The 27994-nt window shown below is 44.2% G+C and overlaps 1 protein-coding gene across 2 annotated transcripts in view; it reads left to right on the top strand.

The window, feature by feature from the left end:
- The window catches only part of LOC110524034 (prolyl 3-hydroxylase 2), a 95934-nt gene that overhangs the window by 48592 nt on the left and 19348 nt on the right, over nt 1-27994 (top strand). For both annotated transcript variants that reach the window (XM_021603327.2, XM_021603328.2), the window contains 2 exons: nt 16208-16360; nt 20765-20954. In XM_021603327.2, coding sequence (XP_021459002.2) covers nt 16208-16360; nt 20765-20954 — 343 coding nt within the window. The remainder of the gene's footprint in view (nt 1-16207; nt 16361-20764; nt 20955-27994) is intronic.

The following is a 27994-nucleotide window of genomic DNA, read 5'->3' on the forward strand; positions in this document are numbered from 1 at the left end:
GGATAGTCTTTCACTGTCACTGATTTGACAACCACTCCACGGAGGCTTCACTCAAGAGTCCTGAGAAGTGGAGTGAATGGTCTGTCATGTCCAATCACCTTAATGAGTAAAATGCCACACACGTGACCAGTTTCAGTGACAGAGTACTCCTGCACTGCATAATAAGCATCTCCATTTTAGATCTGTCCAAACACAGATTCCCATCAGGAGACTGGCATCTGAGATTCATCATAATGGTCACGAATTGTGTTTTGTTTGCTAATAAGTTCTCCGACCACGACCCGCTGTTCCCACTCTGGGTCTCTTCTGCGTTCCCGACCACTGTGAGGGAGCCTCCGTGTTCTCTAATCAAAACCAGCCGGCCCCCCTGTTCAGGACCAGACCACACAGCCAGGGTAGCTCTACACTACCCAGTGCTCCTGTGTACAACGGCAAGATTATCCCACCACTGTTTTCTTTCCTTTTCAACACACAGTCTTGTTGGATTATTTTCCTGCCGCTGCAGCCTCTTGTCCTCAAGCGGTCTTGTCTTAATGAAAGAGGCTGTGTATGTGGCAGCCGGCCGACAAGGCTTTTTAGGAATTCCTCAGACATTACCTTATTGGATGACCACGCATTGGGCCCAGGGTGGGGCGAGAATAACCAGAATGGGTGCAGTGTGCAGAGCTTCCAACGGGGAGGGGACATATCGAGGAAGAAAAGGGTAGGGTGAGGTAAGAAGCGATGGAGGGGGAGCTGAAAGCTCAAGGATGGCCAGAAAGCGCACCTATGACATCGCATAGGAAAGTTCCCCTCTCACACCCCCCCCCCCCCTTCTTATAGCAGCACAAATGTGTTTTTCATTGAGGCGTGTTATATGCGCTAGCCGTGTTGCAGCCTATGAAATACACACTGCAGCTGGCTGGCTGGTTTCCTGGTCGGTGTTGGTGTGAGTTATAGTGGAGCGCCAGTGTCTTAAAGTGTTGTGTGCTTTAGCGGCTGAGGAAAAACATGCCCACGTCTGGTCAGTTTAACCAGTCAGCAGAGGTGATCAAGCGCCTTATTCAGACTCCATGTACAGTAGCCTACTGACGTTCTGTGCTCCTTGTGAAGTTGTACCATGAAAGTGCTTTTAGTTCATTAGCTTAACGGGCGGACTTAATGAAAATCACTGTTTTGAAAGGCGCCTGACGGAACGGTTTATTTGTCAGCGTCACACTCACGTCACAACAAGCACTCTTTAGCCCTGTGTACTGTATGTACTATGTGTGAATGGGTGTGAGAGAGAGATTTCTCTGACCCCTGTCTAAGTGAGCTGCACAACTGATCGGACACAGACTTGATATAATCTGATCGCCAGGGAATGAGTGATCTGATCTACAGGTGGAAGCACAGACATTACCTTATTGCATCTGTGACAAGGCACATAAGTTGTTTTCCCTTTTCCTCTGATTTCTAAAGCGTTCCTCAAACAGTGGATCTGGATCGACACAATGTAGGGGAGACTGGGGGCAGTTGTAACCGTTTTTGTATTTTACTCCATTGCTCAAACTAGGCCAGACATTTTTGATATAAGAAACGTACATATGTCTTCAAATCATTCATACCATTTATATGTCTGTACATACGATATTGATTTTATTGAGCGGACGGTTACATTTGTGCCACAGGCAATTATCACGAGCTGTGGTCAAATGAAACACCTACAAATAATAAACTATAAACCAAATTCACTTAACTTCAAAAACATTCATTATTATGAATTATAATCTTATCATAGACATGCAGTTGGAAGTCGGAGGTTTACATACACTTAGGTTAGAGTCATTAAGACTTGTTTTTCAACCACTCCACAAATGTCTTGTTAACAAACTATAGTTTTGGCAAGTCGGTTAGGACATCTACTTTGTGCATGACACAAGTCATTTTTCCAACAATTGTTTACAGACAGATTATTTCATTTATAATTCACTATCACAGTTCCAGTGGGTCAGAAGTTTACATACAGTAAGTTGACTGTGCCTTTAAACAGCTTGGAAAATTCCAGAAAATGGTGTCATGGCTTTAGAAGCTTCTGATAGGCTAATTGACACTATTTGAGTCAATTGGAGGTGTACCTGTGGATGTATTTCAAGGCCTACCTTCAAACTCAGTGCCTCTTTGCTTGACATCATGGGAAAATCAAAAGAAATCCGCCAAGACCTCAACATTTGTTTTTAGACCTCCACAAGTTTGGTTCATCCTTGGGAGCAATTTCCAAAGGCCTGAAGGTACCACGTTCATCTGTACAAACAATAGTATGCAAGTATAACCACCATGAGACCACGCAGCCATCATACTGCTCAGGAAGGAGATGCGTTTGGGCTCCTAGAGATTAACGTACTTTGGTGCGAAAAGTGCAAATCAATCCCAGAACAACAGCAAAGGACCGTGTGAAGATGCTGGAGGAAACGGGTACAAAAGTAAAAAAATGGAGCGGTAGATCTCAGCCTGCCTTTTGACTCAAAGGGATCTTGACTCTGTTAACACTGTCAACGTTTTCCTTTACTGTGGCAATTGTTTTTGAATCAACCCAATATTAGCCCGTTTCAATGCAACATACCGAAACAAAACAAACTATGCAAGAGATTTTGTTGTAGGCAGAACGCTGTCATGACGTTGGGACAACGCATTGGAGTAGGATTCTATTTCATTGACACGCACTACTCAGCCCCTACTCTACACAGACCGGTGCGGCATAAACAACCAGAGCTTCAGTAGGACTATATGCAAATAGACCATATGGATCTGTGCCATTTACTTTGAACTGGACTGTGTTTACAGCATGAGCGGTCGTGAGTAGATGCGCTTGTTTTGAGATCAAAGCGAGAGCTGCATGTAGCCACGTGTTCACATTTTTGTTAATATCCTTTGTTAGTTAGTGAGTTGTTTGCCCAGTTATAGATAATTTGTAGTCAGCAATAGGGGAGCGAGGGCTTCCTACAAGAGCACAAAACATATACATTTCTAGACATCTTTGAGTCAGGTAAATAGCTTTTTTTGTCTTCAAAGGGCACTGTTGTATTTTGAGACAGGCTTGAATAAGCGAATTAGCCAATAGGCAGAGGGTAGCATAATTTGTCTGAGTCTCTGTAATTATGGTATGGGAATAATAATGCATTTGATTTTGTAAAGTATTTTCTTCCATCAAACAATACAACAACATTTTCAGTCACCTCCGTGTCTGAAGGATTCATTTCAACACCCTGCATGTTTAGTTTTTTTCAAAAGTCTCACGGAATGTAGGTTGTTATTTTTGATGGTAGGCCACTCTGGTAGGCCTACATTATGATCAAATAGCCAGAGTAGCCTAAAGATAAAACTGTAACTTAAAGCGGGCACAGCCTCAGTGTTCACAGTAAACGTGCACAACATTTTCACTACGTTAAAGTTTGTTTAAGCAGACCTGAAATTTGCTCAGTGTCAAAAATGTTTTGAAGGAACATGGGCCAGCATCCCTGTGGAACTCTTTTTTTAAACCTTTTTAGAGTCCACGCCTCGACTAATTGAGGCTGTTCTGAGTGCAGAGGTGCAACTCAATATTAGGAAGGTGTTCCTAATGTTTGTTATACTCCGTGTATGTACGCTGCAAAAAGACGAGAGAGCATGTGATGTCAGGGAAATAAAAGTGCTGAAAAAATATTGACTTTCTAGTTTAAAAGAAGACTGAGAAGAAGCTATAGGATGAACAATACAAAATTGGTACATGGAGTCAAATATCCAACAATAAAATGTTGTCCAAAAATAATATTGCGATATGTAACTACAATTTTTCCTCAATTTTCCTCAATTTTTCCTTTTAACAACAGTAACGCACATGTTTGTACATGGCCATTAGTTTCCTCTCAAAACATCTGAACAATCTAATGGGGCCCAGATTATATCTGTTTACAATTTATTTGGTACTCTACTGGACCCCAAGTTAGTGTTTGTATAATTAATGTATAATTCATACAATCTTCAAGTTAAAATCATTTGTTTTCATAATTTGGCTCAAATATTTCTGCTCATTTGATTGAGTCGCTTTAAACAGTCGTACAGAGGCCCAGTCGCAGGACATGATTGATTGACATTTTTTTACTCTTATTTTTTTTATTTTGTTGCTCTTATCCATTAATATGTTGTATACTTATGGATTTGTATTTACTGTTATATGAGTGTAATAAATTACATTTAAAAAATAAAAACTTGAAAAAAAGAGAACAATAGTGTGGTTTTAGCCATGAAAATTCTGCTATTTTGAATTATTGGACATTAATGCTCAGGGCAGTAATAAGACCAATCCGATGGGAGGAAAAACGACTTTCAACCCTAAAAAACAAACATTTGCCCATAAAATTTGAAAACAGTGAGATATTTGACTGTAACTTTTCAAGCAGGGAGAGATCCTAAATGTGCATGTGCTGTGAGTTTCATCACTCTAGCTTTTTTCAAGGTTTGACAATTGGCCCCCCGTTACAGTCTCCCCTACTTTTGAACTGAAATGAGCTGAGAAGAAGGCGTTTTATAGATTTACAACATAATCCCTTGTCTATTATACTCTTAACACCTCAGGTAATTGAACATTTACACATATTTTCCTATAGGTGGGGTTCCCAATGCCAAAAACTCCTGCCTAGAAGACTGCTACTACAGCTAGTAATGCCCATTTATACAAATACATTGTTTGGTTTAAGCACCATGGAGTGCATTTCCAATTTGATTTCTGGCCAGATGGAGATTCAATCATACTCCCCATTTGTTGATGATTTACAGTACACACTGTTGAATGGTTGTGGTAGTTTTCTTGGATGTTTTACCAGATGCTTTTATCAAGGTGCCAAGCAGTAGTCTCCCCCCCCAAAAAAAAAAAAAAACTTTCAGGCAGCATCCATCAAAGCCAGTAGGTTTACAGTGGAAACTATGAACATGGTTTGCCATGTATGAACAGGCCACATTTATCCCTATTGTTACAGTTTGCCTTTAGCCACACGTTAATCTACTTACGTTTTTGGGGCATTGATTTTAAAGTAGCGGGGAAGAGTACCTTAATTCAAGGTGCCATGATCAGTTCCATTCTCTCCAAATGGGTTCATATATTTACTGCCTCTCCTTTACTTTTCCTTGCCAAAAAAGATTGGCGGAAAGCACTCCCGATGTTGTGTCTATGCAACTAAGATGTTAAACTTATGTTTGGTCTACACACACACATAGCAACTAGACCACAACATCTTCTTGATATGACTACCATACTGTAGACATTCTGTAGTTTTCCTCCCTGTATGGCTAAGCAACCCCAGTCCAGATTGGACCCAATCTTCGTAACATGAATATCGGGTTTGCAACAGTAAACTCTTTCTTGGTTCAGCCTAATCAGTTAATAACTACTGTGTTTACAGACCACTAAATATTATAACACGTTATAAGAATACACCTAGTCTAGATTTAGTATATCTTCTGGTATTAACGTTACATAGTGACCTAAGAGATGACTGGAATGTATGCGAAAGATCAATGCAATGTCAATAGGTGATGATAGACTGTTGTCTGATGACGTCATGCGCGACAGAATGTAGAGCACTGTCAGCGGCGGTCTGTTTCATGGTGTTTGTGACTTGACTGGAGAAACTACACTACCGTTCAAAAGTTTGGGGTCACTTCGAAATGTCCTTGTTTTTGAAAGTAAAGCACATTTTTACAGACGTCTCACAAGTCCTCAACTGGCAGCTGCATTAAATAGTACCCGCAAACACCCGTGTCAACGTCAACAGTGAAGAGGCGACTCTGGGATGCTGGCTTTCTAAGCAGAGTTCCTCTGTCCAGTGTCTGTGTTCTTTTGCCCATCTTAATCTTTTATTTTTATTGGCCAGTCTGAGATATGGCTTTTTCTTTGCAACTAGAAGGCCAGCATCCCGTAGTCACGCCTCTTCACTGTTGATGTTGAGACTGGTGTTTTGAAGGTACGACTTCTAAAGCCATGACACCTACTGGTTATGCCTGGCCATGTATAAACACAGGTCATCACATCTTTAGAGATAATGGATATCATCGAAACGACAACAATCAAATCAAACAATGCATCTCATCGAAGCAGCGTTTCCTCTTAGATACGTTCTCTGGCAGATGTTTGATTTCTAACTTGACCCTAGTTAGCAGTGCTTGGCAGCTATTCTCTTAGGGGCCTTAAAACCATTATTGGCTGCTGTTGTTATCATACAGGCATTACTGCTGCTGGAATGTGTACTATGCTAAGTCCTGGGGCCAAGGAACTCACTGGACAGTACTTCTTTGAGGGAAACCGTAATCGTTTTAAAGACCTTTTTCGCGATGGTCAAACTTCTGTCAGTGGAGGCTTAGCAGACTAGGCCGGGTGTTTTAATAGCAGCAGTGAGAAATGTTTACACGTATAACAGCCACAGGCATACATTTGACACCCCAAGCGCTACATGCGCTAAATGCTATTAGCGCGTAGTTAGGGTGTTGTTAATCTACTGGTCCCCATTGAAGCCTGAATGAGGATGGAAGCTGTTTCCATTTGTGTCCTGACCTAGGATACAGTACTGTGGACATTTGGCATACGGTAATTCCCGGCATGATTCCTCCGATAAAACAAGTAGAAGACAAGTACATTTTCTCAATGGGGTCAATCTCCATGCCAGACAGATCCATAGAGGTGCTGGTATGTGTGCATCCAAAACCTTAGCCTGTTAAAGACCCACAAGCTCTACTCTAGAACTCCGGAAGGCCGTAAACCCCCAGCTGTTTCCAAGAGTTTAAGGCTTAAGTTCTCACTCTTTGATTCTGGCCTTCTGTACTAGAGTCCAGGGTACTAAAACTCAAACCATGACCCTATAGCATGCCAATGACCTAGAGCAGGGGTCATCAACTAGATTCAGTCAAGGGACAATTTTTTTCTGGAGCGGATGGTTGGAAGTCCGGAACATACAGTAACTACAAATAATTTGTAGACTGCAAATAAATTGACTGCAAGAAGCCCAAACAGATATAATATTTGCGTAATTATTTCAAACCCTGCTTACATTTGTATGTGTCTCTATATTATGTGTGGGAATTCTTGGGCACAGATTTCCAAAATTAAAATCCCTTGGAGCTGACTTCCTGGTGTTTTTGCAGTATTTTATGTCCAACAGCTAAAATTCTCAACAAGTAAAAAAAAAAATATTAATAGTATTATTTTCTTTGCTCAGAAATCTTTGGGAGGGCCAAATAAAACCACCCATGGGCCAAATTGGGGAAACCCTGCCAGTTGGGGAACCTGACCTAGGGTCTTCTAGTCTAAGGTATTTTCTGTGTTTTAGAAAGCAGCTTACTTAGGGATTTTATGAATATGTGTGCAGGCCAGTCACTGCCAGATTTCCCCCAGTTCTTCCAAGTTTGTGGGAAGACAGTGGTTGCTGGTTGCCTGGTTGGTGATTACTGCTGACTCTAGTCTTGACGCCAACCCCTGTCTCCTGTCAATTTGTGTCGGAGGGATACGTGCTTGTCATCACAGCCCCGCTGTGTCTTTGACCCGGATACAGCGCGATTGACATATTTCTGAAGTGAGTGTGAGGCTCATGGGGAGAGAAACATGCAAATGGCCGTTTGACTTGGCTTCTCGCCAATCCCACAAGGTTTTTACTCAGCGAGAATGCCAAGGTGGCCCAACTAGGGCTATAACACAGGTTTGTTTTCTGTAGGGAGGACAGGGTGAGGGTGCATACTGGGCACGAGTTATTTCCCCATTACAGGTGCACCTTTGAAATTCATGAGGGGAAAAACATGTGCTTGCTATACAAGGACTCTGTGTTCGATACCTGATGGTTAATGGTAAGGTTGTTACGGTTGTTAGCTTTGAAGCGTAAATAGGTGATGCTGGTGTGTATTGATCAATTATTATTTTTTAAATATGAAAGGAAAAATCTATTTTGTTTTGGGAAAAGTCTTACTGTCTTAACTTCTTATGGAGGTGGTCCCTGCACAGGGATAGCTCAGCGGAAATTTCAGAGCGCCACCTATAGTACTTGAGTATAGTACTCGATAAATCTCAAACTTTCATAAAAATACACATGCAAGGTACTGAATTAAAGCTACACTCGTTGTGAATCTAGCCACCAAGTCAGATTTGTAAAATGCTTTTCGGCGAAAGCATGAGAAGCTATTATCTGATAGCATGCACCCCCCCAAAATACCAGCACGACACGTAAACAACAGATTTTGCGGTAGCTGGCGCTACCCAAAACGCAGAAATAAAATATAAAACATTCATTACCTTGGACAAGCTTCTTTGTTGGCACTCCTATATGTCCCATAAACATCACAATTGGGTCTTTTTCCCGATTTAAATCCGTCATTGTATACCGAAAATGTCATTTGCTGAAGACCAGTCTGATGCTGAGAAAAGTCCATTTACAAGACGCAACGTCACTTTTTAAAATTACAAAAGTCGCCTATAAACTTTTACAAATCACTTCAAACGACTTTTCTAAACCAACTTTAGGTATTAATAAACGTTAATGATGTATCAAATTGATCACGGGGCGATCTGTATTCGATAGCAGCAAGTCTGGAAATCATCGTCCATTTTTTCAGTTTCACAACATACTGTGGTGCGCCTCAAGAAAGGAGGGGTCTATTCGTGTTGTAACCAAGGATAATTGATCTGAAAATGACAGCAATGGCGACATCGTGTGGAAGCTGTAGGCGTTTACAGGGGATCCTCATTTATTTTAGGTCGCCTTTAACAATACATTGAATGGCGGACGAATATTTTTTGTTTTGTTTTTGGTAAACAGTTTTACCAGGGATTTTTACTCCTAAACACGTTCTGTTATAGCCACAGACCCGGTTTAACCAGTTTTAGAAACTTCAGTGTTTTCTATCCACACATACTTATCATATGCATATACTATATTCCTGGCATGAGTAGCAGGACTTTGAAATGTTGCGCGATTTTTAACAAAAAGCTGCGAAAATTCGCATCATCCATAAAGCTGTTGATAACAAAGATTGGTAGTTAAACTGAAAGGTTGGCTGAAAGTAATTGATCTATTTTGCATAACTTACTACAAGAAGACTGTCTATATCAGCCTCGTAGTGATTCTGTGGGAAGAATGTGGTTTTCTCATTACACCTAACCCCTCCTCAGATGTCCCCTTCTCAACCTGGTCCCGGGGTCCTATGTTTAGTATTGGCCAAGGCAACACAACGGGGGACAACCGATACATGTAATAGAGATTGATCTAGGAGTTGTCACAAAAAAAACTAAAGATGTGGCTAATCTAACATCACTCTTCAACACGAGTCTCCCTGCTTGATAATGGAAATAATTGTGATATGCCTGGGAGTATTTGATAATGTTATTCCATAGTGCTATTTGGTCGTGCTGTATCCCTCTTTAAAAAGTTGATATATTTGCACTGGGCCTGCAATGTCATCCCGTGGGGGATATTTGGACTAATTTGGGGGTTTGATTTATGTGCAGATGTTTTTTGTGAAATATCAGAGTGATTGCGTCATGCTTTACTATACTGAACAATAAATATCAACACAACATGCAACCATTTCAATGATTTTACTGAGTTACAGTTCATGTAAGGAGATCAGTCAATTTAAATCAATTCATTAGGCCCTGTTCTATGGATTTCACATGACTGGGCAGGGGTGCAGCCTTGGGTGGGCCTGGGAGGGCAAAGGCACACCCACTTGGGAGTCAGGCCCAGCCAATCAAAATGAGTTTTTCCCCACAAAAGGGCTTTATTACAGGCAGAAACACTCCTGAGTTTCATCAGCTGTCCAGGTGGCTGGTCTAAGACGATCCTGCAGGTGAAGAACCCGGATGTGGAGGCCCTGGGCTGGCGAGGTTACGCGTGGTCTGCAGTTTTGAGGCCGGTTGGACGTACTGCCAAATTCTCCAAAACGACAATGGAGGCAGCTTATGGTAGAGAAATGAACATTAAATCCCTGGCAACAGCTCTGGTGGACATTCCTGCAGTCAGCATGACAATTGCACTATCCCTCAACTTGAGCCTGTGGCATTGTGTGTGTCACAAAACTGCACATTTTAAAGTGGTCTTTTATTGTCCCCAGCACGAGGTGAACCTGTGTAATGATCATGCTGTTTAATCAGCTTCTTGATATAACACACCCATCAGGTGGATTGATTATCTTGGCAAAGGAGAAATGCTCACTAACAGGGATGTGCACATCATTTGAGATTTATTTTATTTATTTTATTTATTATTTCTGGGATCTTTTATTTCAGGTCATGAAACATGGGACCAACACTTTACGTTGCGTTTTCTAATTTTGTCCAGTATACAGTGTGGTACTGTACTCCTGGCAGTCTCCTCTTTAGCCCCACCTCCAGCATCACAGATCTTTTCTCTTTCCATAAACCAGTGACATCACTGGATGTTTTGAGGTCAACACTGCGGGGTATCACTGTAAATCTATTATCACTATAGGGAATGAGTCTCTCAGCACGGCTGCCCAGTCCTGTATGTTGCTTATGGAATACCACTGAGGTCTTTATATGGCAGTTTTCATAGCGAACCTTCACCCTCACTTTGCTATGTTCTATTTAATTGCACAATTTTCTGAAACTGTGTTTTTCTTAGAGGAAACTACTTCACACAAGAAAGATTTAAAACGATGTAAAAGCGCTACTTTTGGTACTTTGCTCACTTTAATGGTTGTGCAGAATTGTGATCACAGATTCATGATGGTATTGTGGCCTCTCATGATCAAAGCCGGATGGCAGTGTGCTGCTGTCGTGCGTCAGATTGAGTCTCCTCCTCCGCTTTCTCGCTCTAGTCTCTCTCATGTCTCGAGACAATAGATCTGGCAGTGCTGAGACGCAGCTGTGTTGGTGCTGCAGCTGGACTTAATACCCCTTTCTCCTGACCCTGCCTTTCTGAGGCGTTAGGGGGAGGACTGGGGAGAGTAGTGGAGCAGAACGGCAGGTGGGCCTAGACAGTCCACAGGTGGCTGGATTCCACCCAGCCCATCTCCTGAACGTCACAGCTCCGTCCTTGGCTCTAGCTCTCGGACGGAGAGAAGTCCGTCAGAATTCATCGTGATTACCGGAAAAGTGGAGAGGTCAGCATTTGGATGGGACACAAAAATGCCTCCACCGTCCCTCTGGCTGTCCTCTGGCCGATAGGTCCTTAGCCTCAGCCTGGGCAGCACGGGGAGAGGTGGACAGTGCAGGAATGTAGTTGATGCCAGTTCGCTCTTTGGCCTTTCAGAGGTAACCAAGCATGTCCACACAGCTTTTATTTCCCCTGCTCCTCTCCGTGGCTATGTCGCAAAAAGAGAAGGGAAAAAAAGGAGAGGAGATTGTTGATCAGCACAGCACCCAGATAAGGACTTTGCGGCCAGCATTCCTAGTCAGGAAAGAGCCTAGATCTGACAGTGGAGTTACAAGCTTGGAGCCTGGTCTTTGGTCTCAGACCATTGAAAACGGCACCTGTTTTTAACGAGTACAGGAAGGATTTAAAATGAGCAGGATCATGTAGTCACCTCCCTTCTTACGAGACAGAGCTAACGTTGCACCACATGAGACCCCCATCTAGACAGAGCTCACTGTCTCGTACACTTATTCCTTGGACGCTAAGCAGGAAGCCACCTCTGCTGCTTGCTCGCCCGCTACCACTGACCATAACCTCTCTCTCTCTCTCTCTCTCTCTCTCTCTGTCTCTCTCTCTCTCTGTCTCTCTCTGTCTCTCTCTTACCCTCACTCCCACACAGACAGAGGTCTGTGAAGCATCCCTAATCTCTTGGGAGTGTGTTATTGTATCCCTGCGATGTTGAGGGTCTGTCCATCTCTGTCCTGGGCATGTTTCTCAGGCCACGACATGCCACATCTTGATGTGAGCTATTGTGAAAGGTGGTTGTTTTTTTCCGGCAATGTCCTAGAGAAAGATTGGCAAATAACTTGCTTTGTCAGGACTTGACAGTGATTTGATCAGATCTGATAGCACCCTGAGAGCTCTTCAAGCAACCAACACAGGACGCAACAGGAGCTGGAGCAAAACCATACCTTTCTTTCCCTGTTGATGTGATCCAATCTCTTAAACTGCGTTTCCTTATCTGACATGAGCAGGCAGGTTAAACGTTCGAAAAAGTGGAATTAAAAAGTGACATTTGAGGTTTTACGACCCTTTGATATGAAGGGAGATAGGGGGGGAGATGTGGAGGGGGGGAGATGTGGAGGGGGGGAGATGTGGAGGGAGGGAGATGTGGAGGGAGGGAGATGTGGAGGGAGGGAGATGTGGAGGGAGGGAGATGTGGAGGGAGGGAGATGTGGAGGGAGGGAGATGTGGAGGGAGGGAGATGTGGAGGGAGGGAGATGTGGAGGGGTGGAGGGAGGGAGATATGGAGGGAGATGGGGAGATATGGAGGGAGGGAGATGGGGAGATATGGAGGGAGGGAGATGGGGAGATATGGAGGGAGGGAGGAAGATATGGGCTTCTTAACTGTAGAGCCAAGGGGGAAAAAAACACTGTGTCCTAAGTACAGCGGTGCTTGTGAAGGCAGAATTAAGACCTCAAATTTCACGGCACGTGGGAATCCGCTCTGTCTGCAGCTAGCCTATTAGAGTGGGCTGTTAGTGAACGATGCTGTTAGTCTGGTTATATTCAACAGCTGTGGAGCCTTTGTGTCAGTTCCCCAAATGGTGATGTGGGACCCACCGGTGTGTCATGGCTATTTCAGAGGAAAGAAACTTTGGCTTTTTCCATTTGTCAAAAGAACAATGGAAATAGCATGTTTTCAAGAACATTCTTAAAGCGTTATGGTTTTGGCCGAAACATTTTAACGAGCTACTGTCTTCCAGAACCATTAGAAGACCACTACATTTCTGGGTAAATATGAAGCGTCAAACAGACCCACTTGTAGTCAATGATCCCTCAACAAATGTCACACAGGTCATTGACTAGTTAAAAACATGGAACCCAAGTGAGAGTTCAGAGCACTTCTTAGCGGAGATTGCGTCGGCAAGCTGCCAAGCCTGAGAAATAGCAGCGGCTGGCTTTTTTTACCATTTTGACCATGAGCTCATTTAGACCAGCAGCCCCGAGGTCTGTACAGTATCCACAGCAATTCTACTCAAACACCCCCACGTCTGTGTTGTCTTGTTCGGGAGGCCTCTGATAGGAGTCAAAGATGCTTGACAGGCCCAGTTTTATCCTTCTGAGTTTATTCTTGATGCATTTGGTCTGGGATGGAAGAAAATCCTTGGGATTGGGATAATTATTTCATGCTAATGTGCCCAAAAGTATGATTCCCACGTTTCCAGATGAAGGAAGCAAATCCATCATTTGGGGTGACATTGATGGAATGGATGGTTTCCATGTCGACGGGAAGTAAATGGGAACAATGTGTCCTTCTAAAAGTCACGGTTCTTCTCGCCTGCTCGTCTTCCTGCTCTGCCAGAACCATTAATATTGCAAACTAGATAACTTAATGAAGGAGTCTTTTTGTGCTCAAGTCAGCACTGGTTTTAAAGGTCTTCTTTGATCTGTGGCTTGTGATATGCCACTCTCTGTTAGTGCAGTAGATTCTCCGCCAACCCTAAATCTTAGCACTATATTTTGTACAAAAAAAAAGGTGTGAGGTCAGGTCATGGCCTTAACCCGTTCTTTGAATGGCACGGTACACACCCCATTTTACTTCATTTGATTGCTTCTGCAGTCTCTGCCCTGTCCGCATAAATGTCGTCAAAGACTTTGTGGTCAGTGGCTGGGGGGAGGATTACAGGTAATTGAAGGGGCCACTTCAGTAGAAGTGAGACAGTGTATCATCTTGGTGTGAGACCTGTGCCGTCCTCTATATTCCATGTGAAGGGAGTGGTGATGAGGAGGCGGGTCAGGGTGTGTCTCCACTCCCACTTCCTGAGGTGAACACTGTCATTAATATACTCCACTGTCCTGTACTTACCTCGGCCACACCAAAGTATTCCACGTGGCCACACTGCCCTGCTAGAGACAGCTGGACTACAGGACTATATCATCTGTGTGTGGTTGATTTCTCCAACTGTGGCGCAATGAATTTGACCCTGGGAAAGGCTATGTTTGGCTAAAAGCAGCTATTTGTCAGCCAGGTGCAGCTGGCGTACACTCATGTGTAGTGGTTTTCATGGATATCTGTGCTAATTTCTCTCTCTCTGTCGCTCTCTCTTTCTCTCTCTCTCTCTCTCACTGTCTTTCGCTCTCTCTCTCTCTCCCCCGCTCTTTCTCTCTCTCTCCCCCGCTCTTTCTCTCTCTCTCCCCCGCTCTCTATCTCTCTCTCTCCCCCGCTCTCTATCTCTCTCTCCCCCGCTCTCTATCTCTCTCTCTCCCCCTCTCTATCTCTGCCCCGCTCTCTCTGCCCCGCTCTCTCTGCCCCGCTCTCTCTGCCCCGCTCTCTCTGCCCCGCTCTCTCTGCCCCGCTCTCTCTGCCCCGCTCTCTCTGCCCCGCTCTCTCTGCCCCGCTCTCTCTCTCTCCCCCGCTCTCTCTCTCTCCCCCGCTCTCTCGCTCTCCCCCGCTCTCTCTCTCTCTCTCTCCCCCGCTCTCTCTCTCCCCCGCTCTCTCTCTCTCTCCCCCCGCTCGCTCTCCCTCTCCCCCGCTCGCTCGCTCTCCCTCTCCCCCGCTCGCTCGCTCTCCCTCTCCCCCGCTCGCTCGCTCTCCCTCTCCCCCGCTCGCTCGCTCTCCCTCTCCCCCGCTCGCTCGCTCTCCCTCTCCCCCGCTCGCTCGCTCTCCCCCGCTCGCTCTCTTTCTCTCCCCCGCTCGCTCTCTTTCTCTCCCCCGCTCGCTCTCTCTCTCTCCCCCGCTCGCTCTCTCTCTCTCCCCCACTCTCTCTCTCTCCCCCGCTCTCTCTCTCTCCCCCGCTCTCTCTCTCCCCCGCTCTCTCTCTCCCCCGCTCTCTCTCTCCCCCGCTCTCTCGCTCTCCCCCGCTCTCTCGCTCTCCCCCGCTCTCTCTCTCTCTCTCCCCCGCTCTCTCTCTCCCCCGCTCTCTCTCTCTCTCCCCCCGCTCGCTCTCCCTCTCCCCCGCTCGCTCGCTCTCCCTCTCCCCCGCTCGCTCGCTCTCCCTCTCCCCCGCTCGCTCGCTCTCCCTCTCCCCCGCTCGCTCGCTCTCCCTCTCCCCCGCTCGCTCGCTCTCCCTCTCCCCCGCTCGCTCGCTCTCCCCCGCTCGCTCTCTTTCTCTCCCCCGCTCGCTCTCTTTCTCTCCCCCGCTCGCTCTCTCTCTCTCCCTCGCTCTCTCTCTCTCCCCCGCTCTCTCTCTCTCCCCCGCTCTCTCTCTCCCCCGCTCTCTCTCTCTCCCCCGCTCTCTCTCTCCCCCGCTCTCTCTCTCCCCCGCTCTCTCTCTCTCCCCCGCTCTCTCTCTCTCCCCCGCTCTCTCTCTCTCCCCCGCTCGCTCTCCCTCTCCCCCGCTCGCTCGCTCTCCCTCTCCCCCGCTCGCTCGCTCTCCCTCTCCCCCGCTCGCTCGCTCTCCCTCTCCCCCGCTCGCTCGCTCGCTCTCCCTCTCCCCCGCTCTCCCTCTCCCCCGCTCGCTCGCTCTCCCTCTCCCCCGCTCGCTCGCTCTCCCTCTCCCCCGCTCGCTCGCTCTCCCTCTCCCCCGCTCGCTCTCTTTCTCTCCCCCGCTCGCTCTCTTTCTCTCCCCCGCTTGCTCTCTTTCTCTCCCCCGCTCGCTCTCTTTCTCTCCCCCGCTCGCTCTCTCTCTCTCCCCCGCTCTCTCTCTCTCCCCCGCTCTCTCTCTCTCCCCCGCTCTCTCTCTCTCCCCCGCTCTCTCTCTCTCTCCCCCGCTCTCTCTCTCTCCCCCGCTCTCTCTCTCTCTCCCCCGCTCTCTCTCTCTCTCTCTCCCCCGCTCTCTCTCTCTCTCTCTCCCCCGCTCTCTCTCTCTCTCTCTCCCCCGCTCTCTCTCTCTCTCTCCCCCGCTCTCTCTCTCTCTCTCCCCCGCTCTCTCTCTCTCTCCCCCGCTCTCTCTCTCTCTCTCCCCGCTCTCTCTCTCTCTCTCTCCCCCGCTCTCTCTCTCTCTCTCTCTCCCCCGCTCTCTCTCTCTCTCCCCCGCTCTCTCTCTCTCTCTCTCCCCCGCTCTCTCCCCCGCTCTCTCTCGCTCTCTCCCCCGCTCTCTCTCGCTCTCTCCCCCTGCTCTCTCTCTCTCTCTCTCTCTCTCTCTCTCTCTCTCTCTCTCTCTCTCTCTCTCTCTCTCTCTCTCTCTCCTGTATAGCTGAAGCAGTTGGACAAGGCAGCGGCGGCGGCCCACACCTATTTCCAGGCCAACCCAGAGCATGTGGAAATGGATCAGAACTTAGAGCAGTACAAGGCTCTGGAGGGATCCGACCAGGACCACTTTGTGGACAGAGAGGCCCGGCCTCATCAGGTAAGAGTGTGTAACTGCCTGTTTCTCGAGGCTAGGGTTACAACAATTCTGCTTTCTTTTTTCCGCAAATTCCCTGGTTTTCCAGAAATCCCAGGAATCCTCCAAACAGCATTTATGGGAATTTTGGGAAAGTTTGGAGAAAGATGCATCCCTACCCAAAGTACTCTCAATGGGGATTTTCCATTGAGAATGATTTTAATCCATCTTTACACAACTTGTTTGATTAGTGTAAAAATTCAGGGCCTGTTTTATTACCTTTAAATTGCATCCTTCCTTTCCAACTTCCATGACGTTGAGACAATATTATTTTCCCCTTCCCCCAATACGATCTAAACTCTACTGTCCCCAAGTAATTGTTCTTCTCTAGGAAGTAACGATAGAAGTAGCCGATGCCAATGAGTTACATGGACGCTGAAAAGACAATACAAAAGAGAAATTATAAACTGGGTGGTTCGAGCCCTGAATGCTGATTGACTGACAGCCGTGGTATGTCAGACCGTATACCGCGGGTATGACAAAACATTTATTTTTACTGCTCTAATTACGTTGGTAGCCCGATTTATAATAGCAATAAGGCACTTTTGTTTGTAGTATATAGCCAATATACCACGGCTAAGGGCTGTGTCTAGGCGCGCCTCGTTGCGTCGTGCATAGGAAAAGCCATATACAACTCCCCCCTCCCCCCTTGCCTTATTGCTTATGTCAAGAATTGTTCAATGGGAGAGCAGTGATGGAAAAAGTACCCAATTGTCATACTTGAGTAAAAGTAAAGATACCTTAAAATAAAATGACTCAAGTAAAAGTGAAAGTCACCCAGTAAAATACTACTTGAGTAAAAGTATTTGGTTTGAAATGTACTTAAGTATCAAAAGTAAAGATAATCGCTAAAATATACTTAAGTATCAAAAGTAAAAGTATAAATCATTTCAAATGGCTTATATTAAGCAAATCAGATGGCACAATTGTCTTGTTTTTTTTAAATTTGCGTATAGCCAGGGGCACAGTTCAACACTCAGACATCATTTACAAACCAAGCATTTGTGTTTAGTGAGTCTGCCAGAACAGAGGCAGTAGGGATGACCAGGGACGTTCTCTTGATAAGTGAGTGAATTAGACCCTTTTTCTGTCCTGCAAAGCATTGAAAATGTGACTAGTAATTTTGGGTGTCAGGGAAAATGTAAGGAGTGAAAAGTACATTATACTCTTTAGGAATGTAGTGGAGTAAAAGTCACAGTCAGGAATATAAATAGTAAAGTACAGATACCGCAAAAAACGACGTAAGTAGTACTTTAAAGTATTTTTACTTAAGTACTTCACACCACTGGGTGTGAGTGTGTGTATGTGTGTTTATGTGTCTGTGCATATGAATGGGAGTGTGAAGGAGGGTGAATATGTGTAGGAGGGTGGGAGAGAATGGGTGGGTGGCTGCACGGGGTATATGCTGTATGTAAGTGAAGGAGAATGGATGAGTAAGTTGATATATGGATGTGTGTAAATGTGTCTAAGAAGAATGGAGGGTGGGAAAAAAGACAAAGTGGGGATGAACTTTGCCTGGGTGGGTAAGGGAGGGCAAGGATGGGAGGGGGTGATAAGCTTTGCTTGGGTGTGGATAAGGGGGGAGAACACTGGGAGGCGGAGAGGGAGGATTTGGCATGGGCGAGGGAGAGGGAATTTATACTTATCATCTTAACCCGGCGCAGCCAGAAGAGGACTGGCCACCCCTCATAGCCTGGTTCCTCTCTAGGTTTCTTCCTAGGTTCCGGCCTTTCTAGGGAGTTTTTCCTAGCCACCGTGCTTCTACACCTGCATTCCTTGCTCTTTGGGGTTTTAGGCTGGATTTCTGTACAGCACTTTGAGATATCAGCTAATGTAAGAAGGGCTTTATAAATACATTTGATTTGATTTGAAGGAACAAATGAACTATACTACATGCTATACTATAATGTATTTTAATTTGATTTTGTGGCTTGCAAGCCTGCGGTAAAATGAATAAGAGTTCTGGACCGATTAGGAGATGATGTCGAGTCATTATTGTCCCTTGTTTGTCATTATAGTTATGACTCAACGGTGGTTATTGGTGAGAGTGGAGAGGGGCTCTTTCCAAGGGATTGGGACGGGGTGACTGGGAGGACATCAGACACTACTCTGAAGTGTGTGTGGCCGGGGGGGCTTTACTTGGCTTATCGCACTCTAGCGAGTCCTTGTGGCGGGCTAGTTGAAGGGTGTTTCCTCCGATACATCGGTGCAGCTGGCTTCCGGGTTAAGCGGGCGGGTGTTAGGCGCCTTTTGGCGGGTCATGTGTCGGAGGACACATGACTCGACCTTCGCCTCTCCCGAGCCCGTTGGGGAGTTGCAACGATGAGACTGTCTTCAATGGCCTTTTCTATTTCTAACTTTGGAAGCTTTAAACTTTCCAGCTGAAATAGTACATTTATAAAAAATATTATGTAAATGTCCTAAAGCGAAAAATATATACAAATAATACATTATCGGTTTAGAAATGAGCACAAGCCAGGGATGTCCTCTCTCCCTACTCCTGTTTGCACTGGCGTATTGAACCGCTTGCAGAAAGAATTATACAGAACCCAAATGTAACAGGTACCAGTATTGGTAAACATGAATATAAACAAAATGTATTTGCAGACAGTCTCATGATATACCTGACCAATAATGAAAACTCAATGCCCCCCCCCGACACGAAAAATATTTTCAAAATAATCTGAAATCTTAGGGTATAAAATGAACATGGAAAAAAACAAAATAATGGCAATAGGATAAATAAAAAGAAATACAAAATTGTACTTTTAGTTATCCAATCAATTTATGGGTTAGTAATTACCTAAAGGGAGGAAGGATGCATTTTAATGGTGTTGGAACAAGTCCAGAGACTGACAGAGGCTCCATCAGAGCTTCCCTTACCATTGCTTTGGCAGTAGGCTTGGGCGGTATCCAGATATTCATACCGTCATACCATTCTTCTGCCATCTTGGAATTTGCGGAATTACCGGCATAGCAAACAAGGAGGCACTACAATCCCAAAAAATCTGCACAAGTAATAGCGAAATCACATAGACGCTGTTAGTTAATGCTAACGAAAACAAACAAACAAATTGCTAAGACAGGAAAATCCAGCTCATACAGTTATAATACAAGCATAGCTAGTAGCTACCGAATATCATTTTCGGTGAGTGTGGATATTTCCAAGCGAAAATGAACCAGATAAATTGTGAAAATGAACAAAGTTGTGATGCATGCTTTTCTGAAGGAAGAGCAGCAAGTGTACACAGAGGAGGGGGTGCAATGCAAATAGTCTGGTTATTGCGGATATTAACTTAAAAAGTAGCTAGAAAATATTCACATTGAAAAATCATCCCGTGGCTTTTTCCAAGTACCCTGGAATATGGTATATACTGTATACCGCCCAAGCCTATTTGGCAGGACCAGGCTGGGCTTTCTCTCTTTAAACCCTCTTGCCTCTTTTTGCCAAACAGAAATGGGTGTACAGTCTTTCTATTGAACATTTTGGTGTTGGCAGGTCTCTGTGTTTCTTTGAGTGCCATATGCATCGTGCCTACAAAACAGTAAGTACCTAGCCAGAGCATTGAGTGCCAGTTCGCATTAGCTGAACCAGTGTCTGTCTTTAACACATTTTCAGCTATTACCATTCCAAATAAAGTGCATTACCATTCTAAATAAAGTGCATTACCATTCTAAATAAAGTGCATTACCATTCTAAATAAAGTGCATTACCATTCTAAATAACGTGCATTACCATTCTAAATAAAGTGCATTACCATTCTAAATCAAGTGCATTACCATTCTAAATCAAGTGCATTGCCATTCTAAATCAAGTGCATTACCATTCTAAATAAAGTGCATTGTGTGACTGCTCTATGTGTAAATGGTTCTTTGTGTTGGTGGTTATCCGTGATCCAAGTCTTTTGGCTGACAGTGGTCAGTGCAATTTCATGAGCGGAGACGAGTTTAGGTAATTGACTGCTGCTTGTGGAGAGCACTGAAGCCCATTGAGGTTTGGTTGTGGAGGGATGTTGTCAATGCTCACACACTGTCAAATTCATTGTAGTGCTGCAGTGGTGCCTGACTGCCGGTTTGTCTCTCCACACAGACACAGACCACACACTGTTTACTCTGTGCTTTCGTCATTTAGCAGGCAGCTGCAACTTGTATGAGCTGTCTATGATTGTCTATACTACAACTCGATGTGTATAGATGTGGTCGCAAGCTGAGCTAAATTCTTTATCTGCTTTCTCTCCCCCATCGCTCTCATCCTCTCTCTTTCTATGCCTTTGTCTCCCTATATCTCTCTGCCTCCCCTATTATTGTCTCTTCTCTCCCCTATCCTCCTCTCCTATTCCCACCCTCCCTCCCCCTCGCTTCCCACAGAGGTCCTTCTCAGCCGGGGTGAAGCTGTATGACACTGCAGACTACAAGGGTGCCATCGCCCTGTTCGAGGAGGCCCTCCAGGAGTACTACAGGGCCGACGTGGAGTGTCGGGCCCTCTGCCATGGGCCCCAGAGGTTCGAGGAGCAGGACCATGTCCTCTACCGCTACAGCCTATACGAACTGGTCTCAGGTCAGTCACTATGTAGTTCTGTGCATCTATTACACCTCCTATGTAATGGCTAAGTACACAGCTGTCACCATGTCTTGAGACATCTTAAGACACGCGATGGCTGGGTATGTATGTAGTGTTTATAACAGCTCCTATGTCGTGTCTACGTAGTGCCTTTAACACATATACACTGAGTATACAAAACATTAAGAACACCATGACATAGACTGACCAGGTGAACCACGGTGACAGCTAGGATCCCTTATCGATGCCACTTGAGACATGGATTGTGTACGTGTGCCTTTCAGAGGGTGAACGGGCAAGACAACATATTTAAGTGTCTTTGAACAGGGTATGGTTTGTGTCAACTGCAATGCTGCAGGGTTCTTCACGCTCAGTGTCCTGTGTGTATCAAGAAGGGTCAACCACCAAAAGGACATCCGGCTTACTTGACACAACTGTCGGAGGCATTGGAGTCAACATGGGCCAGCATCCTTGCGGAATGCTTTTGACACCTTGTAGAGGGAGGGGGGGTGGGTGTTCTTTGGTATACCTAATGTTTTGTATAGTCAGTCTATGCAGTGTCTAACACCTCCTACATAAGTCGTGGTGTCTCACATCTGGTTATATATCGTTTATTTTACTCAAATCTGAGTTTTCTGGCTCTTGATTCGAATTCAACTCTTGTTGTACTCTGTTCCTTTGTGACTCGCTGATTGATTGCTCGGTGGATTTTGACACCGCGCAGTTTGTTGACCTCTGTGAATAGATATATATGGATATGTAATATGCGCTGCGTGGGTGTGAGCTGCTTGTTTTGTATGCTGTATTGCTGACTGACCAGAAGACCTTGGTACTTGATTTCTCTGTGTTCACAGCTACTTTACTGCAGTGAGGAGTCTCTCAGCAGCCAGAGGTAGTATTTTTTATTTAAAAAACAGAGCTTTCTACTTTGAGTGATGGTTCACATTGCTCACAACCCCCTGGTGCAAAATGTCCCCCCCCCCCGAGAAACATAGCCTTGTGAAAAACAGCCATTTATCATGTTATGAAGTGGAGGTTTAATGTGGGATGGGAAACATCTCTTGCTTTCAGATGTTTTGAAATGGCATACGGCTATTGGGCAGTGGGCTGGTACATGGTGGGGGACTTGGCACAGGGTCAAAGACAGGGTTGGGTAGGTTACTTTCTAAATGCAATCTGTTACAGTTACTAGTTACCTGTCCAAAATCAGTAATGTCACTTTTGGATTACCCAAACTCAGTAAAGTAATCTGATTACATTCAGTTACTTTTAGATTACTTTCCCTTTAAGAGGCATTAGAAGAAAACAAAAATGTATGTTACCAACTGAATGAAGTCTATTGCAGGATAAATCAATGTTAAAGTTTACATAGCTGGCCATATATGGATTTTCAATTTTACTTTATGGATTGGTTATGTAGGCTTATTCTAACCCATCGCTTTCTACTAAATATAATAATACGATTAAATTATATATTTACATAAAAAACAAAGTCTATCAGAATTCCAGTCATTCCAATAAATGTTATACCCCTGAAATATTCAAGAATAGGACTTGGAAATATGGAAGTATAGATTTGCCAAATTGTTTTACCTGAGCATGACCCCAAAACTAAGGACTTATTAGCTAGCGCTAGTCTGTTTATGATTTGTTGTCAAGGAGGACTGATTGCGCTCATTGATTTGAGTTGAAAATAAATGCTGCTCTCATGGAATGGCCTGCTTTGAGCACTACTGAAAAGTGCTATTTACAGTGCCTTGCGAAAGTATTCGGCCCCCTTGAACTTTGCGACCTTTTGCCACATTTCAGGCTTCAAACATAAAGATATAAAACTGTATTTTTTTGTGAAGAATCAACAACAAGTGGGACACAATCATGAAGTGGAACGACATTTATTGGATATTTCAAACTTTTTTAACAAATCAAAAACTGAAAAATTGGGCGTGCAAAATTATTCAGCCCCCTTAAGTTAATACTTTGTAGCGCCACCCTTTGCTGTGATTACAGCTGTAAGTCGCTTGGGGTATGTCTCTATCAGTTTTGCACATCGAGAGACTGACATTTTTTCCCATTCCTCCTTGCAAAACAGCTCGAGCTCAGTGAGGTTGGATGGAGAGCATTTGTGAACAGCAGTTTTCAGTTCTTTCCACAGATTCTAGATTGGATTCAGGTCTGGACTTTGACTTGGCCATTCTAACACCTGTATATGTTTATTTTTTACCATTCCATTGTAGATTTTGCTTTATGTTTTGGATCATTGTCTTGTTGGAAGACAAATCTCCATCCCAGTCTCAGGTCTTTTACAGACTCCATCAGGTTTTCTTCCAGAATGGTCCTGTATTTGGCTCCATCCATCTTCCCATCAATTTTAACCATCTTCCCTGTCCCTGCTGAAGAAAAGCATGCCCAAACCATGATGCTGCCACCACCATGTTTGACAGTGGGGATGGTGTGTTCAGCTGTGTTGCTTTTACGCCAAACATAACGTTTTGCATTGTTGCCAAAAAGTTCAAAAACTTTAAACAACACTTTTTATGGATATCTTTAAGAAATGGCTTTCTTCTTGCCACTCTTCCATAAAGGCCAGATTTGTGCAATATACGACTGATTGTTGTCCTATGGACAGAGTCTCCCACCTCAGCTGTAGATCTCTGCAGTTCATCCAGAGTGATCATGGGCCTCTTGGCTGCATCTCTGATCAGTCTTCTCCTTGTATGAGCTGAAAGTTTAGAGGGACGGCCAGGTCTTGGTAGATTTGCAGTGGTCTGATACTCCTTCCATTTCAATATTATCGCTTGCACAGTGCTCCTTGGGATGTTTAAAGCTTGGGAAATATTTTTGTATCCAAATCCGGCTTTAAACTTCTTCACAACAGTATCTCGGACCTGCCTGGTGTGTTCCTTGTTCTTCATGATGCTCTCTGCGCTTTTAACGGACCTCTGAGACTATCACAGTGCAGGTGCATTTATACGGAGACTTGATTACACACAGGTGGATTGTATTTATCATCATTAGTCATTTAGGTCAACATTGGATCATTCAGAGATCCTCACTGAACTTCTGGAGAGAGTTTGCTGCACTGAAAGTAAAGGGGCTGAATAATTTTGCACGCCCAATTTTTCAGTTTTTGATTTGTTAAAAAAGTTTGAAATATCCAATAAATGTCGTTCCACTTCATGATTGTGTCCCACTTGTTGTTGATTCTTCACAAAAAAATACAGTTTTATATCTTTATGTTTGAAGCCTGAAATGTGGCAAAAGGTCGCAAAGTTCAAGGGGGCCGAATACTTTCGCAAGGCACTGTACATGTAAAAAATGAATGGCATATGTTGCATTTGTTATAGGCCTATTGTTTACCTTTTTGTTGGTGACACTTTATCTTAATAATATGCAGTTGTTTAAAGGGCAAATCCACAGATGAAACAATAACAAAATGTAGGCCTCTGTTTTAGTAAAAAGCTGAGGGATGGTGTCACGCCCTGACCTTACAGAACCTTTTATTTCTCTATTTTGGTTAGGTCAGGGTGTGACTAGGGTGGGTAGTCTAGTTGTTCCTTTTCTACGTTGGCCTGGTATGGTTCCCAATCAGAGGCAGCTGTCTATCGTTGTCTCTGATTGGGGATCATATTTAGGCAGCCTTTTTCCACCTGTTGTGTGTGGGATCTTGTTTTTTTGTGTGTGTAGTGCCTGTGAGCACGCCACTACGTTTTGTTTGTTTCTGTATTGTTTCGGTGAGTTTCAATAATTAAACACGTGGAACTCTACGCACGCTGCGCCTTGGTCCATTTATTCTACAGACGACCGTGACAGATGGGCCTGGAGAAATGTAACCACTCTCAGATGAACAGACAGAGCTGTGGATGCAAGGACTGACCATCCATGATATCAAAATGATTGTTTTAACCATGTTATGAGGCTATACAGTGTCAGTTTACATTTACAATGTTTACAAACCTTGGGAGAAAAACAAGCTTATATTTTGGGTTCTCATGGAGTGTGACAGTTGAACTAACCTCGTGAGGCATTTAATAAGTTATATTCTTCAAGAATCAATGGATATACAGTATACATAATTTATAAATCCCAAAATTGATGTAGCAACTACAGATTCAAAAGTGTGTGAGTTTCAGCATGTGTCCTTTAAGGGGAAAAAAATAATGTATCAGCTTGAATTAGATTGAGCAATAAAAGCCCCACTTTTATTCCATAGGCTGTCCACTGGTTTCAAAATCAATGATTGATACGCAGCTTAAACTTCTTGAATTCAACCATTATTGGGTTGAAATACACATTTAGATTTGTGAACAGCCATCCACAACAACCACAACCCATATGGCGCAATTAGCTAAATGAGAGAGCAGCAGTGTGATTCACATCAATGTGTTATGTAGATACCTATAATAAGTGACATCTGTATCACCATAGACTACACCACTGCTGTCATCCTTACCTCCAAGCGTTTAGTCAAGTTGGATAATCTTTGGATGCCAACAGCAGTCGCACCATTGGAAGACATAGCTTGGACTGCAGCCGACAAAAGCCTATTCCTGCTCTTTTCCCGCGAATCATCAAACACATTTGGTGTGTCATCATAGTGGTCTTAAACTTAAATTTGTGCCTTTTTTCAATGCTGATTTGAAGGTCACTGAGAAAACGGAGAAGTGTCAAATATCTTTTTCCCGAAAACATCCTCTCTGAATTTAAAAGTAATCCTTGAAGTAATCATCTAGTTTTTCATAAAGTATCTGTAATCTGATTACAATATTTTTGCTGGTAATGTAACGGATTGCAGTTTCTGTTTTTTTTTGTAATCCCTTACATGTAATCTGTGACTCTCCAGCTCTGGTCAAAAGGCAGATGAGGGAAAATATGCAGAGAGAGAGAGAGGGCGTTCTGGACCGCTTGGTTGCCAAATGCCAAGAAATCACAAACTGTTGTGTAAACAGCCCAATTTCTCTCTTTCACAGGGCCTGACAGCGCACACATAATTATGGTGACTTGTTTTTGATGTCACACTTTAGTGTCGAAGATTGGTCATTGCTCAGAACATATTTGAATGAGGATAATTGAATGAGGTGAAGTTTGAGATGGCTGCCATGTTTTAGCCAAATCGTTCTTGCAAACTGAATCTTTATTGATTTGACGGAAACAACTCCCTCAGTTTGGAAATGGTTGAATGTTTTTTTCATATTAATAGTTTAAAACAACATTAATCTTGATCAATAGGCTGTGTTTTCATCATGAAGGGAGTACTGGTACACTCTACTTAACAGAAAATACCCCTACGCCATATCTCATGTGGTTCTGCCATTAATTTTTAGAGAGAGCTACTTACCGTAAGTTACCTCCTCGAGGATACTTTTTTTCAGATAAATGACTTTTCCACCTGGACTACTTCATGGGACAGATCATTTTAAAACCTCCTCCCTTCATCTCTTTTGGCCACTCAAGGAAAATGGCCGACAAGGCTTGAAACACCCATGACTCCTCACACATATTTTGGTTCTTGGCATTTCCTGTGTAATATCCTGGTATTGTAATTTCAAAACATTGTTGTGGCCATGAGTCTGTCTTTGGCTAAGTGGTCCAACAGACCACTGAACATCTTGAAAGAACCTCTAAACGGGCGGAGATGAGTGCAGGAAAAACAATGAGCAGTGTATTGATTGTGTGAAGTCCAACACAGTTGGAGACAAATGTGTACGGTGTGCATATACTTTACTCTTTCCTCTGGCTGTCTCTGTGTGTGTTCACGTGCAACGCCTTTTTGACATCTTTTTGACTTGCTCTGTTACCATCTTAGATGATCCAAAAAGCCAACAGTCTGAAACTGGGCCAGCATGAGTGCCTAGCTATTGCCTAAAGACACAGCCATAGTGAGCCCTGCTTGTAAATCTCCCTCTCTCTCTCTCTCTCTCTCTCTCTCTCTCTCGCTCTCTCTCTGTTTCTCCATCCTTTGAATTCAAAGTGCTTTATTGTCATGGGGAACATTTGTTTACATTGCCAAAGCAAGTTGTAAACATCACACTCATAGTAAACATTACACTCACAAAAGTTCCAAATGAATAGAGACATTTCAAATGTCATATTGTGGCTATATACAGTGTTGTAATTATGTAGTTCAAAAGGGAAAATAAATCAACTAAAATGTGTGTTGTATTTACAAAAGTGTTTGTTCTTCACTGGTTGCCCTTTTCTTGTGGCAACAGGTCACACATCTTGCTGCTGTGATGGCACACTGTGGTCTTTCACCCAGTAGATATGGGAGTTTATCAAAATTGGATTTGTTTTTGAATCTTTGTGTATAATCTTAGGGAAATTTGTGTCTCTAATATGGTCATACATTGGGCAGGAGGTTAGGAAGTGCAGCTCAGTTTCCACATTTTGTGGGCAGTGAGCACACATCCTGTCTTCTCTTGAGAGCCAGGTCTGCCTATTTTTTTTATTTTTTTTATTATTAATTATTTCCAATGGGTCAAGTAATTATCTTTGTTTTCTCATGATGTGGTTGGGTCGAACCCTGGGGCTGTCCTGGGACTCTGTGGGGTCTGTTTGTGTTTGTAAACAGGTCCTGGGGCTCTATCTCTCTCTTTCCCCACCCACCCTCTCTCTCTTTCTTCACTGTCTCTCTCTCTTTCCCCACCCTCTCTCTATTTCTTCACTGTCTCTCTTTCCCCACCCTCTCTCTATTTCTTCACTGTCTCTCTCTCTTTCCCCACCCTCTCTCTCTTCACTGTCTCTCTTTCTTTCCCCACCCACCCTCTCTCTCTTTCTTCACTGTCTCTCTCTCTTTCCCCACCCTCTCTCTATTTCTTCACTGTCTCTCTCTTTCCCCACCCTCTCTCTCTTTCCCCACCCTCTCTCTCTTTCTTCACTGTCTCTCTCTCTTTCCCCACCCTCCCTCTATTTCTTCACTGTCTCTTTCCCCACCCTCTCTCTCTTCACTGTCTCTTTCTTTCCCCACCCACCCTCTCTCTCTTTCTTCACTGTCTCTCTCTCTTTCCCCACCCTCTCTCTCTTTCCCCACCCTCTCTCTC

This window comes from Oncorhynchus mykiss, chromosome 5, assembly GCF_013265735.2.
Source record: "Oncorhynchus mykiss isolate Arlee chromosome 5, USDA_OmykA_1.1, whole genome shotgun sequence".
Lineage (NCBI taxonomy): Eukaryota > Metazoa > Chordata > Actinopteri > Salmoniformes > Salmonidae > Oncorhynchus > Oncorhynchus mykiss.